General features: G+C 41.3%; 1 protein-coding gene and 1 pseudogene across 2 annotated transcripts; one reads left to right on the forward strand and one right to left on the reverse strand.

The window, feature by feature from the left end:
- Window positions 1–1805: 1805 nt before the first annotated feature.
- On the reverse strand, window positions 1806–8292 carry LOC133922574 (V-type proton ATPase catalytic subunit A). 2 transcript variants are annotated; one of them, XM_062367955.1, is made up of 19 exons: window positions 8104–8291; window positions 7313–7439; window positions 7135–7190; window positions 6991–7047; window positions 6786–6897; window positions 6621–6658; window positions 6393–6494; window positions 6237–6293; window positions 6082–6153; window positions 5811–5912; window positions 5361–5556; window positions 4939–5045; window positions 4211–4405; window positions 4025–4111; window positions 3628–3732; window positions 3274–3371; window positions 3105–3183; window positions 2376–2464; window positions 1806–2301 (listed from the first exon to the last, which is right to left on the reverse strand). In XM_062367955.1, the coding sequence occupies exons 1-19, from the start codon at window positions 8173–8175 to the stop codon at window positions 2187–2189; spliced, it is 1866 nt and encodes a 621-aa protein (XP_062223939.1). In that variant the 5' UTR covers window positions 8176–8291; the 3' UTR covers window positions 1806–2186. The 2 variants fall into 2 exon arrangements, with proteins under 2 accessions (XP_062223939.1, XP_062223940.1); XM_062367956.1 differs by lacking the exon at window positions 4025–4111 and having other exon boundaries at window positions 8104–8292.
- Window positions 8174–19335, forward strand: LOC133923242 (uncharacterized; annotated as a pseudogene).
- Window positions 19336–19460: the final 125 nt, after the last annotated feature.

Genomic DNA, 19460 nt, shown 5'->3' on the forward strand with positions numbered 1-19460 from the left:
AACACGGCCGCTCAAGACCGGAGAACAGCGACTGCAGGAAGACAACGACAGTAACTAGTGCTAGCCAAGGGCCAATACAGAATAAAAATGTAGTTAGGACAGAGATATTAACTACATTCTTTTTCACTTATCATTTAGAACACCGATACGATCTTTAATATATATATATTAATATTACTTTTTATAATTATTTTTTAATAAAATTTATTAAACATGTAAGCATATAAAAGTATTTTTGTGGTAACTCATATCATTTATATATATCAAATCTTAACAATTTTATGTCTATTAATAATCAAAGTTTTTAAAATTTAACTGCACATATTCTAAATCATCATGAGCAAACTAAACATGTATTTATCAGGTAGTAAGCAGCCCGTACGTGTCATTGGATACTTGGTTGTGCTCGGATAGCTATGACACTGTAGTCTATCGATAACCTAGACTATTTGTAATGTTTTAGTGTCACAAAAGGTTTATAGAAAAAATAGCGATTTTACTAGAGATGTTTTCTTGGTTGTTATTGTCCTTTTGTACAGACCATGTTGGGTTTGTCATAAGATTAAGTACACTAAAAACAATCTGATATGTCCAAAGTTGTAAGGAGAATTTTGTAAGGCCGCAAACTATTTAGTTGAAAGTGGAATGAGAACACGTCGGACATGAAATTTATCTAGGAGGAAAGACATGATGGATGTGAGAAATACTAATAAGAGTTATTCTATTTTTTATGAAAAAGATTTATTCTAAAGGTATGGTCCTGTGATAGTATAAATTTGGGGTCAAGCTTATGAGTATGTGTAACACAGTGGGAATAGAATTTTGTTTTCTTTTAACCGTTCTTGTCCTTGGCTAGAGTACTTGATAGTTGAATCATTTGATGCGCCTACGCCTTGCCGTGGACGATGAATCATGGCACGGCCTAAAATAAGGATTACCGTTTCTCCTAACATGCTGAGATCAAGCATCCTAGAATTGAGTACTTAAGCACTCAGATCCTAATGCCCGGCAAGTGTCGTGTATGCATGCATGAGTCCAAACTCCGAACATTATTTCGATTCGGGGTTTTTCGGGAAATAGCAAAATAGGTGCTCTGTTTGGTGAACAAAATAGCAAGAAACAAAAGGCGATCTCAGTTCATCAGTCCTCACATACGTCAAAAGAAGCATCCAACCAAACGTGAAGGATTCAAGGAATGTACGTGCGTACAAATATAGAATTGTCGATCGAGGTAAGGTCGGATAACGAAGCTATCTCTCACTTGACAGTTCTAAGAGGGATCTCAATAGTTTCCCTTCTATATATTTGATGCGCGTTGAGGGAATTCTTGTGGAATGGAAACCCTCCTCTACTTGGATCTAGTCCAATAACCTGTCGATCCAAATAATAACACGGCAGAACAGGTCGAACATGCACAATTGCCCATGTACACGGTATTAAAAATGCACAATGGTTAGGCATACTAAAGAGTAAAGATACTTTCTGAAAGAAGACAGGTCATCTTGGTTAGCCACTCAACTCAAGTCTTGCCCTATTTTGACCCAGCCAGGAAGAGAGAGAAAATGTACAATATGAATTCAGTAATTGACATGGATTGTGAGTTGTTTTGCAAGTCAAGCACTCAGATTAAGTTTACTTGTATTGTATTGTATTTTGTAAGATAAGGGATTGAAAACTCCAAGATCAAGTGGCGCTATTGGATGATGATGCAGGTCAGTGGATACGTTATCTTCTTTCGAGTAAAGTGGATTCAAAATTCTGTACACGGGTGACAAAAAGTTCAACAGAGGACACCGATCAAAAAGTTAGAACAATCCAGAGTCCAGGATAGAGTGGGAAACATCTTCCAAAACAAGGGAACCAACATTTTTGTTGCAAAATGTACAGACGGTTTGTCTCCACGCGATTCGCATATGTTTGGCAGTACCTAGTGTCGTTCCAATACTAACAAAAAAAAATAAAGATGATATTCATGTTTAAATACATGGACTTATTACAATGATGGTAGCAATAAATGATACATCGAAAGAAATGGTGTGTCCATCGAGCACTGGTGACCAAAACAGAGGAATGACAAAACGCTGGCGCAGCGGTGGAGAAATTCTCTTACATAGTCTCAACCTACAACTTCCGTGTCCTTTGAAACATCTGGCAGTCCTTATCGTTTACACAAAATATACAACAGTTCACCGTGCCTCATCTTCTAGATTGCGGAACCCTGTGGTAAGGTCATCGTACAATTTCTTAAATTTGGCGACTAGAGCCTCTTCGCCTTCCACAGGATCCTCAAACTTTTGGGATCTGTAATATATATAAAGGATTGTTAATGATGATGCCGTCAAGATTAGTTTTGAAAATAGAGTAGAAATACTTACACTAAGCGATAAAATAGATCACCCAAGCGATGCTTTATGACACTGTAAGTTATCTTTTGGCCATCGACACCAGCTGCCCGCTCCACAGCCTACAAATGATACAAACATATATAACATATAAGAAACTACAAAAGCTTATCTCGCATGCTATTTGTTAATTCAGCTCACTCCAAAGCTTTATCATTTCCTAACCATCCATTATAATGGTGTCATGAAACACTTGAAAAGTAGATGTCAGGATTGGGTTTTCCCTATAAAACTCATAAACTTGTGATTGAAGATCTTATTTAAGCGAAAAAGAGTTCAAAGCTTGTTAACACCCAGAAATCACAATTGGGTCCAGCATGAACAAGTGTGGTTCCTATGGTGCATCTTATTTCCAGGCCAGTTCTGCGCCAATGTATGTCCAGGGACTTGCCCCCCCCCCCCCCCAAGGGACCAGAGATGAAGTTTTGTGCAATAACCATAATCTGTTATGGTTCCTCCTTCATGCACTCAAATGTATTTTTCTCATTTAAGTCTTGACATAAATAAAATTTGAGAATACTGGGAGGTGGAACAATATTAATTTATGTATACGCTTGCATGCATCAGCGACAATAAATGGATACAAATTGTTCAGAAGTTTGCCATTATTTTCTAGGTTATGTCAAAGCCACATAGCTTCAATCAGGAAAAAAAAATACTCAAAAACCATAGAATTACTGGCACAATCAGTAGAGAGCTTACCTGATTTGCCAATGTGTTGAAGTGAATAATGTTGCGCATCATCCAAACAGATTTGTAGAATGGGCAGAACTTATCATATCTGTATTAAGCAGCATATTTGCATGGTCAGAATTAATATGGAGACAAACAGGGCAGTAAAATGTGTCAAACTAATTAGGGCAACACTCACGGTGTAAATGCATTTTGCGCCAGATAATCTTCTCTCAGAAGCTTTGCCGTCTCCAGTGTAATCTTGTCGGTTTCTGCCAATGCATCTTTACCAACAAGCTGAATATATAGAATAGGAAGTCAACAATCAAAATCGAGGGCAAGTGCTAGTACGAAGGCTTTAGGACACAGAATTATCTGTAGGCTTTAGGGCACAAAATTAATGTGTGAAGGCATATAGAATTTTAGTCAGTAGTAGACTGCATGACACTATGACAGAACACCATGCGCAAACAAGGCAACATAATAAAGATCCGAAGGTTAAAATAGCATGAAATTCTGTGAGAGTAAATGATCTATGACGCAAAAAAAATACCTGCACAATTTCATTTAGATCATCCTCCCTCTGCAACACTTCACGTGCTTTTGTTCTAATATCGATAAAATCTGAATCGAATTTCTCATAGAAGGACTCAAGGGCCTGCAAGACAGATAATTGTATGGTCACATAACATCAGCACTGGAGTCATGCACAGCAAACACTAACACAAGGAAATGCAGCACCACAGATATCTGAGAGAAAAAAGAAGCATTATGGTAAATAAACATGTTCGCGACAGAAATGCAACCAATAGATCACCCTTGCCCACTCAATAGATAACCAACAACGTGATCAGTGGTTTGTTTGTTTCTTCTCTTGTGATCCATATTTGCATGAAACTTTTAGAGATAACTGTAAACTATGAACAGTTTAAACAAATTAGGGAATAAACCTTGGAGTATTTCGAATAGGAAATGAGCCAATTTACTGATGGGAAATGCTTCCTTTGAGCAAGCTTTTTATCTAAACCCCAGAAGACCTGCAAACCAGAGCAAAACATGGTTTAACAATTCTGAAACAATAAACACTGTAAATCATGTTTGACCAAAGGATTGGAGTAATTTGGCAACTTCCTTACCTGAACAATACTGAGGGTTGCGGAGGTAACAGGGTCTGAAAAATCACCACCAGGAGGAGAGACAGCCCCAACAATTGTGACACTGCCGGTCCTATCTGGACTCCCAAGACATTTCACCTTACCAGCACGTTCATAAAAGGATGCCAATCGTGCAGCCAAATATGCTGGGTAACCACTATCGGCAGGCATTTCAGCCTGGACCAAAGAAAGAGCGCCATTAGTTAAATAGTCAAATAGAAAGGATGTGAAAAATAATTAACACAAACAAAACAATAGTCCAAAGTATTTCCATATGGTATCTAACTGCTTTACTAGTTATATAGGTTTTTCCCAACTTAACATGCGGCCATCATAATCATTCTTATCTCTTAATTTAGTACCACTATGTAAGCTTGAATCACCAATTAATCGCATAGCATTTACGTTTGAACTATGTACTGATGTTCCTATAAGTTATTTTACAGATCAAACTCGGTACATGGTTAAATAATGGTACCATAAATAAGGTATCATAATGAATTGTGACAACAGACTATCATAGTGGGGGGGGGGGGGGGGGAGGGGGGAACTAAATAAATGTTTTGCTAGTGACAAATGAAAGATCATGTTGGCACAACACTTGATGAACTGAGAAATTCTATTTTACTTTCCATTCCCGAGATTCTGTAATTTTGAAAGATAACACTTTGAAGAAAAATGGCATGTAGCATAGGAGATGAGCAACATACCAAACGCCCTGAGATCTCACGCAATGCCTCGGCCCATCGGGAGGTGGAGTCAGCCATCATACTGACGTTGTAGCCCATGTCACGGAAATACTCAGCTATCGTAATTCCTGAGGGAAAAAGATACCATATAAGACTGTTATAGAAACTCTACACTGAACAACAACAAACAGAGATACAGCTGACGGCCTGACACAGAGGCACCTGTACCATCAAGACTTTCTCCTAAAATTTACGTGTAATACATAGATCTCATGAATACATGGACAAATTGCCATGAAGTCATATTTCCGATAATTAATACATTTGTTACTGAAATACTGTATGCCAAAACCACAAACTGGCAAGATCAAAATGCGCTGCAGTGTCACAGTCTCACAGATGCCTACATGGCCAAGTGTATATCAAGGCAATTGGGGCATTACCTGTATAAATGGAGGCTTCACGAGCAGCAACAGGCATGTTAGATGTGTTAGCCACCAGTGTTGTTCTCTTCATGACTGACTCTTCACGGCCATCAGGCAATGTCATTGTCAACTGGGGGAAGTCCATGAGAACCTCAGCCATCTCATTTCCTCTTTCACCACAGCCCACATAAACCACAGCTTCGGAATTGGAGTACTGTAGATGTCATTTGGCTCAATATAAAGATGTGGCCATCAAGACAATAAAAGGAGTATCTCCTTCATCTATGACAGCAGGAGCAGTAGAACAACAACAAAGCCTTAGTCCCAAGCAAGTTGGGGTAGGCTAGAGATGAAATCCAGAAGATCCAACTAAAAATATGATGAGAAAATAATAATGATAATAAAGGTACTAGTAATAGTAAAACATAAAGCACGAGCAGTAGAAAATAATGGAAAAACAATTATCACCTTGGAAAGTGCCTGACTAATGACAGTTTTCCCACAACCAAACGCTCCTGGAATAGCACATGTTCCTCCCAAAACTGAGGGGAACAACGCATCGAGTACACGCTGGAATCATTTGAAAGTAGACAAGACTTAAGATTTAGAGGGGCAGGATAAGAATGGAAAGGCATCTGAAAATGTTTAGTGATTTCAAATTTTGAACAAAGACATATTGATAAAAATATATTAAACATTTAGTGATAGAAATAAAGCTCAGGGCAACTTCTATACAAACCTGCCCTGTTAGAAGAGGTGTATCTGCAGCAAGCTTCGACGCAACAGGCCTTGGTGAACGCACAGGCCATGTCTGGAAGGAAAATGAGTTAAACATATTAAACTAATGCGTCAACCCTCAGAGAGTTCCATTCACAAAGCAATTAACTTTTTTACCTGAAGCATGGTAAATTGCTTTTTGATGCCCTGAAATTCCAACTCTAGCACTGTATCCTGCACAAAAAGTAATAGCAAGGTTCCAGATAAAGTTGAGCAAAGATAGAACACACCAAATCAATAGGACTTAGCATTCGGCAAACAGCATCAACTAACCTGCAGGCTGTACTGACCAGCTGGTGCAATGTAGCTTACTTTCCCCATGGAACCAGGTGGAAGAGCAACGTGGTGCTGCATCAATGTGTTCTCAAAGACAATCTGCAATACAGTCAACAAGCATTAGCATGTAAACATGTGTCAATAACTTGCATCTATATACCGCAAACTGCTAGCATTCTGCAGAATAATAGCCATAAAATGGAATTCAACATCACAAGAACTTACAGCATATAGATCTCCACCCGTGATGACATCTCCAACACCTTGACACAAAACGAGAGAACATGTGTTCAGATAGCATCACAGAGCACATACAACTTAAAAGTAACATAAACAGCATGCCCCCATTTGGAGAATTGCAGGTGCTAGTGTGCTACAATAATGCATTACCTAGCTTCTTTGGCTGAAATTCCCACAACACATCTTTGTCAAGGGCAGGAACTGAAACACCACGAGGAATGTAAACATCCCCTGATTTAATAGCAATGGTTTTTAGAGGGCGCTGCAAACATAACAGAGGAGGGGTGAGGACAATAGATAAGAAGTAACAAGAGTTAACGACCGGAAAAAATGAGCCTTATCATGTTCAGCTTACCTGGATACCATCAAAAATGTTTCCGAGAATTCCAGGTCCCAACTCAACCGAAAGAGGCTGCATGGGAATAGCTATTTTGTGTTAAAAACAGCAAGACGAGGACCTTTTAAGATAAAGTAAGATCAGAACATAACAAAATTGCACCTTTCTTGTTCTCAAAACAGGGTCATTAACCATCAGTCCAGCAGTTTCCTCATAAACTGTAACACATAAGTGACAGCATTTGTGAAGTTTATGTATGATATATTGTTCAACTGGGAAGAAGCTATTATCACATCTCATGAGTGAATAATTTACAAGATAGATGCGTCCTGATGCATACCTTGGATCGTAGCTGAATCACCCTCAAGACGGATAATTTCTCCTATGAGATTATCGTACCCAACACGAACAAGCTCATACATGGCAGCACCGCCCATTCCATCAGCCACGACCACAGGTCCAGAGACCTACAACAACCCGGCATAAGGGTCAATAAACACATCATGAACAAAGTAAGACTATCTACACATGTAACTGAAAGCAGAATATCCCAACCCTGCCAAACAGATAGTGGAGAGCTAAGTTCAGAAGTAGGATATACAAAAACTACAGCAAAGTACAAGCAGGCGCATTATGGCATCAGAAGCTCAAAAACGCGTGTAATTTCTATCGAAACAGCAAAGTTGTGCGCATCTCCCACTAATTCAGCTCCGACAGTTCGTAAGTGTGGAAGTGGTCAAAACCCATGAGACGACTCCTAATCACAGCAGCCATAATCCGCACACCACAGACCAAACAATAGCACACTAGCGATCAAAATATCACCACACAAATCTCCAAACCCATTGGACCAAGCTAACTCCACACCAATGCGGGCTAGATCCCACCACCCCTTCCAAATCGCCAGCTGCGCGTGAGAGATCCACAAAATCAGTTGTCGCCGCCACCCGAATCCCAACGAGACCTCGCAACTAAATCAAATCTGGCAGCAATTCAGCTCGATCCGATCACACCACATGCCGCACACGTAATCCAGAGATCGCGCGGAACAAGCAGCCGGATCTAAGCGGGAGCAATGCGAGCAGCAGGAGGGGATGAGGGGGAGGGAGGAGCCGAGGAGGAGGCGCGGACCTTGCGGACGTAGCCGTACTCGCTCTCCTTCTCGGAGTCCTCGAAGGTGGTGACGCGGTCGCCGTACGCCATGGCCGGCGGCGGCGAGGGGGTCGTCGGCGTTCGGATCGCGCGGTGTCGCGATCTGGACGTGGAGGGGGAGACGAGGGACGCGGACGAGGTGGATTTCGCCTTAAATAGATGTCGTCGCCAATTTTTATTTTGTTGTGTTTTTTATGGAGTATCGTGTTGTGATCGGATCATGATCCGACAAGGACTTTGGTACGGTTACTCTGTGTTGCAGCTGGAGTGGCTGATTCGGGACGCTGGCATGTGGGCCATGGGATTTTATTGTTTAATCGTTTTAAAATTTGTTTGAAATGTACAAGAAAAAAATCATGTGAATTTCATATCGCTGTATTAGATTGATGTTCTGGTATCTAAATTATTCTTTTATTTTCTTAAGCGTCATTCCAAGTTGTATTTTGCATATACCCTCTCCAGTCATAAACACATGTCATTTTAGATAAGACACGATCTTCGATATATAACTTTTACTAGTATTTAATATTAAAATATATTTATAAAATACATTAAATTTATGATATTATTGTAAAATTACAAATTTAAGTAATAGTTTCACAAAACTATAAATTTAGTGCCAATTTTATCGCAAAACAACATATATTTGGTAAAATTATCGCAAAACTACAGATTTAAACAATATTTTCACAAAACTATAGACTTAGCATCGATTTTATCCCAAAATTGCAGATTCTAGAGGAACTATTCTCAACCCCGTTACCATGACGATCGGGCCCTGCTTGCAGTCTCATAACTGCTTACAGCTCATGAAACGGACTGTTTGTGAGCTCATGTGACTGCAAGCGGGGCTCATTCGTCAGGTTAGCAGGTCTGTGATAGAATATATAGTTCTACGATACAATCGGTGCTAAATTTGTAGTTTTTCAAACTATTGCTTAAATATGTAATTTTACGATTTGCGATAATTTTGCTAAAATATATGTAGTTTCATGAGCTTCCGGACGGTCCGTTTCATAAGCTAGCAGCTGCTATGAAACTGCAAACAGGGTCTGATCATTATGGTAACGAGGCTGGAAATAGCTCCTCTAGAATATGTAGTTTTGTGATAAAATCGACGTTAAATCTGTAGTTCTGTGAAATTATTGCTTAAATATGTAGTTTTACGATAATTTTACCAAAATATATGTAGTTTTGCGATAATATCGACACTAAATCTGTAGTTTTATCAAAATATTTGTAGTTTTACAATAAAATTGGCACTAAATCTGTAGTATTGTAAAACTATTATTTAAATTGTAGTTTTACAATAATTTTATCACAGTAGCTATAGTTTTGTGAAATTTTATGAAAATGAACCTTGTGGAAACAACATGATTTCACTATCCTTTGAAAACTACATAGAATACAAATTGTTTGGAAATAAATAATGAGACAGTGTTATTCACTTATCCTCGTTCATTGACAGAACTCATGTTTATTGTTCAAAAAAGGTGAAATTGCATGAGTCTCTTCTTATTGAAAATTGATTTTATACCTTGTCATCATGTATAAGTTAGAATATCTCCTATTGTAACACCAGCTGTTTGAATTTTAGACCTGATGCCCGTGATGCGTACCTTAGGATTTGTGATGTCCTCCGCGAACTTATATATAATGTAAGATGTGAAAAAAATATAAATTGATACTTTTTTTGAGAGAGAGGAATTGATACTTCAGTGTGACATGACAGGACCGCAGGGGTACCTTTCATGATTTTTCTGTAGCAAAACCACATGGGAACTGTCAAAACGACACATGCAGCTGGCGACATCAGGACCAGTTTCATAAATTTTTATAGAAGTGTCTAGTTGAGTATCTAATTATAGTAAATTATATTTTGTTAGTTTTTACGATATATTCAGTTTTTAATTAATTTTATCACACTTATAATTAAAAATTTATTAACCATATTTGATTAATTCTAAACGTGACAAATATAATTGTAATCCAAACAGACCCTTTGTTTCATCGCCACGAGGTTGCAAACAAGTTCTCGAGTCTAACAACGAAAGCGATACTAATTCACTGTCCCCTTTGCTAAAAAGCTAGGCTAATCCAAGCCCACAACACTGCTAGAAACGCCGGCTACATTTACAGCAGGCGAAGGTTACTGGTGATTTCTTACCGGAGGCGTGCTACATGAGTGCCATGGGAAAAGGCCTGGCGTGAGAGGACGAGAGCAAAATGTAGCCATAGACAGACTCGCCGGCACCAATACGACCAGCACTCAGATCAAGATCCCTTAAAGTTGAAGTCATCGTAACATCGTCGTTTACGTGTGAGATCTAACGTCGTTGCTAACATATGAGTCTGATCTCACACGTCAACAACAACGCGCGACGTTAGAGGATCCTAGTCCCGGTCACTCTCAAGTCTCAAACAACGGAGCTTCGCATACAAACTTCTCTCTGAGACGCGCGGTGGACCGGCAACTCATCCTTGGTTGCATTCCGCTCTCTGTCTCGTTTTCACACGCGGCGATCCACGGCCAGCCCTCATCTGACAGGGCTAAGAGCATCCTAGCGGCATCTCTATCCCGCCCGCCATCTGGCTCGTCGTACGAAGAAAATGAGTCTTCAACAGTCTCATCATTTCACTCGACATCCCTATTCACTAGCCATCCAGTCGGAATGGATCTACAACATGTGCACTTCGGTGGGAGGAGAGAAGACAACAGGTTAGTCAAATGCTTCAAAACTCTATTCATTCTCTCCTCTTTTATAAATTCAAAAAATAACTTTATAAAGCTTCTAAAATCACGCTAATTTTTATACTAATAGAATAAATAACAAGAACGCATTTTAACTGGTTCCAATTAAAAATCTCTTACAAATTTTAAATGAAAATTCCCTAAATTTGACTATTTTTTTACTTTGCTTGAATTTTTAGGTATAAATTTAGTTCCTAAAAATCATGAAAAAAATCATAAATATTCATCTAAACTATTGTACTAATTTATAGCTATTGCAAAGAAAAAATAGCCATTTAAAAAAACTAGCCGCTACGAATAAAATATAAGGTAAATGAGATATGCAAAGTGTGATTTGGCTAGTCTGCTATAGTGTGCAGAAACATAAAAAGGGAATTTTTTGAAATAGATAGCTAAATAAAAATATAAATGATAAATTGTGACTAGTCTACTAGAGATGTCTAAGTCGTCAAAGCTAGAGGCAAGCAAAGGGTTCACGGTCAGCCCAAGGCTGATCTTAAAGCTATGGATGAGATCTAATCAACGCTAATCATATATGTCTAGTAATGAGTATATATAATAATATTTTATTTGAATAAAATTCACTGTCTTACGATTCATATTGAGAACATGTGACGACCATACAAACGTTGTTGTAGGAGGAGGTGACTGTAGCAACATTGCATATATTTTTTTCTAATTATTAAGCTTGTCAAAGAGGTAGTGTGAGATCTCAATTTGCTGCTTCTACTTATATGATCCAGAGACCTGGTGCACTCTACGTTCACGTGTGTGTCTATATAAGAAGTATGTACTCTTGAGAGTATATTTTTTTATTTAATTCATAGTTGATTCTGCTATAACTGAAATATATACTACGATACATATACTATATTTTAAGATGCATATACTTATTTATAAATAAATTATATAATTTTCTAAATATATATATATATATATACTATTTTTTTAAGATGTACATACTTTTTTTCTAAATATTCATTGGAGAAAAGGTATGTATACCAGGAGTACGGAAAAGGCTTCCGGTACCAACTGTCTCAAAGATGATGCATGGACGTATAATGTATGAGAGATTTTACATTGTCACAAACCGCTATGATTTTTTCATTGGACAAAATATTATGTGTTGGGAGCAAAAGATTACCTCCAAAATTCTATTTGACTTAGCAATGACAGCAGGGCACATTTTGGAAAGAATACACCTAAAACATTCCTATTGGAATATTAGTAGATATGGTTTCAACTTGAGCTCACCAAAATCCCTTTTGGTTTCCTGCAACTGCAAGATTCTGAAATCCATACCAATTTTTGCTATGGCGGCATGGCTCGAAACAAATTAGTGACGAATAATCTTCTTCCACGAATCACCCATTTTATATAGGCAAATACTTTGCATATCTACCATGCATGCCACTCAATAGGTCACTCTTCCAAACGAAGGAATTCACGCATGATAAAGGAGAGCGTGATGGCCGCTGCTCAGGGACTCGGATTTTTTATTTTTATTTTTATTTTTTTTTATTTTTGCGGCGGTGTGGAAGGTTAAGGAGAGCGAGCGGCGCGGGAGGGGCACGATGGCGAGGCGAGCAGCTTCGGCCAGCGCCAGCGTGGAAGGGAAAGGAGACGGGGCGGCGCGGTAATGGCGGTAGGCGCGCGACAGCAAGGAGGATGGAGGAGGCTGGGTTGGGAAGAGAGGGCGTGGAATTGTTGTATCATACTGACAACTGGGCCCATATCAATTTGGGAGATTGTGTTATAGCTGGATTGTTGGAGGAGTAATCTATAGTATTGCCTATACGTGACATGAACTTTTTTATAGATAGCATGCTAGCTTCATTGCTGGAGATATCCTAAGAGGAGAGGATAATTAAGTTGTCCAGGTTGATGATGGAGAGGCTATCTAGGGGAGAACTGTCGCACTGTAAGGGGGTGGGGATGGCCGAGCTACTTGTTGTCGTTAACTCCACCCCTCCCCTTCCTTTGTAACCCTACGGTCCGACTGCACTAGGATGCTAGACATCGGAGATGAAGAAGAACATCCGTTTGAAGCAGGCAACGAGTCTACCAATGATGGAAGGAGCTTGGGGCATGGGGAGCGATGGTCAGTTGGGCTTTGGCCTTTTATGAATTGGTGGGTGCCGAAGGGGTATGCTCAGCCTCTCTCGAGTCTTGATAGTTGCTGTTCTGCGTGGTTGCGGATGTTGTTTGGCCTTCAACGCCTTTTGTTAAACTAAAACGATATTTATTTTGGATTGGATGGAGTATTTGTTTAATTGAGGGGTGTTAGCATGTAGTGTAGCATGTTGTTTTTATATCTTTTAGTGCACGTCAAATTACACGGTGAAAACATGTTATTTAATCATCATATGGGAAATATCAACTTGAATATTCTACTGTGCTGTTGATTTACTATTTCTACACTAATTTCTATGGTTCAAATATAAATATGGTATGCGTATGCTGTTTGTCGTCTCCGTCCCAGTTAAAATTTTAAGTTGGTTCATCACTGAGACTATCTGGATTTAATTTTTTAATTTCACGGTTAAAATTAGATTTCTTCTCTTTTCGGGACGTAAATTTATTTGAAGCAGGCATTTAGATTCCCGTTGAATCATTCGGTCCAGAATTTTACTGCTCTTTAATCAAGGGTTCAGAACTCAAAAACCTTTTTATTTTATCACAATCTAGTAAATCACTCTTTCCTTTTCTCCTTGATAACTTGGTGTCCTAATTCGTAGCAAGATTGAAATTCACCAAAGTATCAATTCCATAGTTCTTTTTCTTGATTATCATTGCACAAGCATATAAGAAAGAAGTAGTACGAAGGAAGTAACATCAAGATTCCTCGTAGCTTAAGAGTTTGTTGTGATTGGGATCACAACCAGTGAACAATGCAATAACGGTTAATGTAATAATTGTTTCATATTTTTACAAGGGGTGAGTGAGGTATTGATAGGCGTATCTTAACTATTCTTATTGTTATTACATATTTGTTCATTATCCATAGGAATATTTATACAAACGGTAGGGAATATTCTATAGTATCATTAAGGGTGTTACGGTCTTTGTCTACATGCATTGCTCTAAGTAATAGAATATTGAAACATGTCTTGGGGTCCCCTATGGGACCCTTATCATTGGGACTGCTAGCGATTTCTCCTTGAGCCACCCACTCGTCAGGTTCCGTCTGGCTTGTGGGTCCCTTTCTAAGCTAGCTTTCTCTCTGTTACTAAAGGGTCATGCGCTGCCTCCCTTCGGTCTTAGGATCTATACCAGATCCTTCGTCCTTCGAGCTTCATCGTAACCCTTCGACCCTAGGGCTTCGCTATATTCTTTACCCTTCAGGCTTAGTCGCACCCCTTCAGTCTTGAGGCCTCACCACGCTCCTTACCCTTCGGAGTTCATCACACCCCTTTGGTCGCTTGGGCTTCGCCTCTGAGCTATGTTTCTTGAGTTGCTACATCTTATCAAATATAACTTCTGCAAAACACTAAGAGAACTATCCTACTTGATCTGAGTCTCTCTATTATGGTTTTTAGGATTTGATCATTATGATCAAAGTCAATGAACAGAGACGACGGGGAATGGTTCCCCATTAGAGTTCTTTATATTTCCCTACCTCATCATTGAAGTGCAGAATCTGATAAATCTTCCATTATTTGTAATGCACAAGTCAGAAAAGAGCTCTTAATAAGCAAGCACTTTCAGTTACCTCAACCAAGAAATGTTCTTTTCTTCATAACCCTTTCCAAATGGCCCAATACCTGATCCATATGCATCAGATACAGAAAGAACCATCACTGCCAGTTTCTCATCTTGTTCCTGCTCCGATTCAGGAGGAGCAAGCTGCTGCAATGGGCTGCTCGTCGTCGAAGCTTGACGAGGAGGAGGCCGTGATGGCCTGCCATGATCGGAAGAGCTTCATCAAGAAGGCGATCATGCAGCGGAGCCTCCTGGCCTCCTCCAACGTCGCCTACGTCCAGTCGCTTCGCCGCGTCTCGATGGCCGTCTTCTACTACTTCACCGAGGACAAGCACCTCTACTTCCTGTAGGAATCATTATGCGTGCATCACCCAGGCTCGCCTAATAAAGTTCTTGTCATCAACTGCCTGAGTTCCTGAGGGGCTCTGGTGCATCCGTTGGAGCAATGGGAGCTTGAAGCCGATGAAACTGCCACGGTTGACAGATTCCTCAAGCTGGATCACCAAATTTTCCACCCTTCGTCTATCGATTCGGTGAACGACACGGCGATATCGCCGTAGCCGGCAAGATGGGACTTCTTTGGGACCCTTTCTCTTCACTGACCAATCATCACCGGTATGCAAATTACGACATCGAAGGCATAAAAGTTGATCAGGAAGATGATGAGCAGATATTAGAGCTGGAGGAAGAGAGCGGTGACGATGGCGATGATGATCGGGAAGGCAAAGCAGAGGGAAAATAGGAGAAGGGTGAGCAGGCAGAAGCAGCAACACCGAAAGTGGAGCCGCCAAGGAAGGATGAGAAGGTGGATCATGTGAACAATGAGCTAAGAGTGCTGGCCAGTGCTGAGATTGAGCAGCAGGGCACTCCCGGTTTCACCATGTACCTCAATCGGCCCCCGACGAGCATGGTAGAGGCCATGAGGGACATCCAGGGCCATTTCATGAAGATTGTGGACACTGCCAATGACATCTCGGTGTTGCGGGAGGTAGTCCCCTATCAGAAAAGAGGTGATGGATCAGAAAGATGCCCAACACAAACCCACGCACGCGCACCGGTGCACAACTGCACAGAAGAAGTCCGGAGAGGATGAAACAACTAGCAATATTTTCGTGACATGGAACAACTGCTTGCTGGTCTGTTTTTCTTATATTTATAAGCTTAAGAGAATGTCTAACTGGTTACATCTCAACTGAACGAGAGTCTTCTACTCTTGGTATAGCTCATGCGTACTCTGTTCTTAGTCTCCACAAGTCACTCTGCTTGCACCAGGTTTCACACCCTATTTTACTACAGCTAGTACTAGCTACTTTGACTTAAGTTGGCAACACCAAGACTGATAATAAATACAACATGTTACATGATAATAACTAGAGGTAACAAGATTATTCTAACAATCACCTCCCTAATCTTATTCTTTTCTTCTACACATCACACAGTCCCACCTTATTCCTCATCTCTAGGAGCTTTACTCGTCCCAAAGGCTTTGTCAATATGTCAGCAAGCTGCTCATCTGAATCCACATGTTCTGCTGCTATCTTATTCTCCTCAACATAGCTCTTGATGAAATGATACCGAGTACCAATATGCTTGCTTCTCTCATGATACACAGGATTTTTGCAGAGAGAGAGAGAGAGAGAGAGAGAGAGAGAGAGAGAGAGAGAGAGAGAGAGAGAGAGAGAGAGAGAGAGAGAGAGAGAGAGAGAGAGAGAGCAGACTTGTTGTCAACTCTCAGTTGAATTTTATCGGGTCCTTTCTTCATCAAATCTCCTAAGAGCCGGCTGAGTCAAATGCCTTGGCAAGCCGCTGAGGTAGCTACTATGTATTCGGCTTCACAAGATGATAGCGCCACCACTTTCTGCTTTTGAGAGAGCCAAGTGATCAGGTTTAAGCCAAGAAAAAACACCACTCTAGTAGTGCTTTTTCTATCATCAACATCCCTAGCCATATCACTATCACTATAACCGATCAACTCAGCTTCACCTTTCTTCGTTCTCACGTAGAAACAATCGAGATTCAATGTTCCTTTGATGTACCTATGCAGCTGCTTTACTACTTCCATGTGTTCAGAAGTAGGCTTCTCCATAAACCTGCTAAGTATGCCAACTTCATATGCTATATCTGGCCTGGTATTCACCAAGTATCTCAAACTACCTATCATGCTTCCGTACATTGTTGGATCCACAAGTGGATTTTGACTGAATTTACTCAACTTCAGTCTTTCTTCCATGAGGGTTTGTGCTGAGTTGCATTCCACCGTTCCAACATTCTCAAGTATCTTTGTAGCAAAAGATGACTGACACAAGAAAATACCATATGAATTTTGATGTACCTCAATACCAGATAGTAGGTCAGCTTTCCAATGTCACTCATGCTGAAAAGATTTTTCATCTGCTACTTGAACTTGATTATTTCAGCAATACAAGTTCTTGTGACAATTAAGTCATCAACATATACACCAGCCAACAGTAGTGAGTTACCATCTCTTGTTTTGTACAAAGCATGCTCAAGTGGACTCTTCTCAAACCCGAGAGAAATCAAAGTTCTGTCCAGTTTGAAGTTCCATGCTCTTGAAGAATGTCGCAACCCATGCAGTGTTTTTTTTTCAGTTTCATCACCTTGTCTTCCTCTTGCTCAAAACCATGTGGTTGTGTAACGTACACCTCTATGGCTAAATCTCCATTGAGAAAGGTCGACTTAATATCTAGATGATGAACTTCCCAGACTTCCTATGCAGCTAGAGCTAAGAGAAACCGTTGTCTCAAGTCGTGCAACAGGCACAAATACTTCCTCAAAATCTATCCCTTGATTTTGCACATACCCTTTTACAACCAAACAGGTTTTGTATTTCACAACTTCACCTTGAGTATTCTTCTTCAATTTGAACACTCATTTTAATCCAATTGATTGATGTCCTTGAGGCAGATTTATGAACTCCCATGTTCCATTTCTCTGAATTGAATCAAGCTCTTCAATTATTGTTGTGCGTCAGCTCTCTTGCTTCACTACCTTAGCAAAATTTTGAGGCTCTTCTATCTCCATAAAACAGGGCCAGAGTGATCTGTCCCCACCTCACTTGTGACATAGATGTCTTGGAGGGGATGATAACCTTGTGGTCCCTTTGTTGAGGATGCTGAGGTAGGAGTTGCTGCTGCTTTGATAGGAGTTGCCGGTGTAGCTATTATTGGAGATGCAGGTTCGCCTACCGAGATAGACATTCCTACTGATGCAGTTTCTATGGACGACGATGGTTAATTCACAGCGATAGATGTGCCCGGCTCTGTTCGCTATGGCATCCTTGGGCATATACTTAGGCATCCACCAGCGATTTCATCGTCGCTAGACCTTGTTCTAGTTACCAAATGATGGATCAGAAAGATGCTCAACACAAACCCACGTGCACACACACCGGAGCACAACCGCAGAGCTTGTCAGTCTATTTTTCTTATATTTATAAGCTTGAGAGAATGCCCAACTGATTACATCTCAACTGAAATAGAGCCTTTAAATCTTGGTACAACTCATGCATGCTCCGTTCTTAGTCTTAGTAAGTCACTATGCTTGTAGTAGATTTCACACCCTATTTAATTATAGCTAGTACTTAGCTACTTTAACTTTAGTAATAATAGGATTGATAATAAATATACCATGTTACATGACATGACAGTAAACTGAGGTAACAAGATTATTCTAACTAGAGGTACGTGCTCTTTTTCTGCACCTTCTCCCAGCAGTGAGTTAGGACATGGAGGACCGTTGCATTGACCATTGTTATCTCCTAGACAGTTCAACCACCTTCTCCCAGGGATGACGGCGACGAGCAAGGCACCGCCGAGGTCCCGCCTGAGCCATTCGAGCTCTTCCAAATCCACAAGGAAAGCCTTGACAGGCTCGACGAATAGGGGAAGAGGTTATACGAAGAAGTCAGGGTACGTCCACACTTCTCCCTCGATTCAACTCTTGTGCTGATCAATGAGCATGAGCTGAGAATTTCTTGACGCGAACGAAAGGCAGGGGAGCGACTCCGGCTGGCGTACGAGAAGAAATGCGCGCTGCTGAGGAGTCAGGACGCCGATGGCGCCGAGCCGTTCGCCATTGAGAGGACGAAGGCTGCCATCAGGGACCTCCGCACCAAGCTGAACAAGGCTATCTCGCACCGGGTGATGAAGCGCACGGCCGACGAGGCCAGGGCGCTGATCTCGTCCTCGTCCTCGGCCGCCGCCGCCGCAATCGCTCGGCTGGACTCGGGCTGCGACGGAGGTTTCAGGGGTCCGGCTCCGCCTCCGGGCCCGACGCGCGCGGCCTCGGCCGCGGGCGCGCTCGGCACGGAGCTCCGCGGCTGGCGCGCGGCGATGGAGGCGGAGAGTGCGTACGCGGCCGCGCTCTGGGGCTGGGCGCGGAGCTGCGTCAAGGACGGCGAGGACATACCGCGCATGATCGTCTGCTGGGCGCGGGCGGTGGAGTCCGTGGACGTGGAGGCGGCGACCAGGGCCATCGCGGCCGAGGCGTCCGCCATCGCGTCGGCCGCGAAAAGGCAGCGGGGCGGCGAGGAGTGGTTGAACGAGGAGGTGGGAAAGAAGAAGGTCTGTGTCGGGCTCGCCGCGGCACTGGCGGCCATTGCCGAGGCCGGCGGCATGGCCTCTGCTGCTTACAACGAGTTGGTGGTGGAGATGGAGGAGAGGGAACGAGAGAGAGATGGCGGGAAGGGACCGGAGAAGAGTCGATCCAAAACTAAACCTGAAGTAGTAAGACGGTAAATGCAACTTCGTAATACAGTGCGCACGTATGTTTCGTCTCAGCCGTCCACCTCTCAACTCATACTCATTTATCTATTTATTCTCACATATTTAATGAATTTTTTCACCTAAATCTTTAGCACCAA

Source organism: Phragmites australis, chromosome 6, assembly GCF_958298935.1.
Source record: "Phragmites australis chromosome 6, lpPhrAust1.1, whole genome shotgun sequence".
Lineage (NCBI taxonomy): Eukaryota > Viridiplantae > Streptophyta > Magnoliopsida > Poales > Poaceae > Phragmites > Phragmites australis.

Bases quoted from the DNA above. Each gene is read 5' to 3' on its own strand.
- LOC133922574 (XM_062367955.1), bottom strand. From the start codon at position 8,175: ATGGCGTACGGCGACCGCGTCACCACCTTCGAGGACTCCGAGAAGGAG. The intron at 5,913-6,081 runs GTTTGTATAGAA...AAATGATTCCAG, and splicing joins CACCTCTTCTAACAGGGCAG to CGTGTACTCGATGCGTTGTT. The intron at 3,372-3,627 runs GTATTTTTTTTG...CTATATATTCAG, and splicing joins ATCTAAATGAAATTGTGCAG to CTTGTTGGTAAAGATGCATT.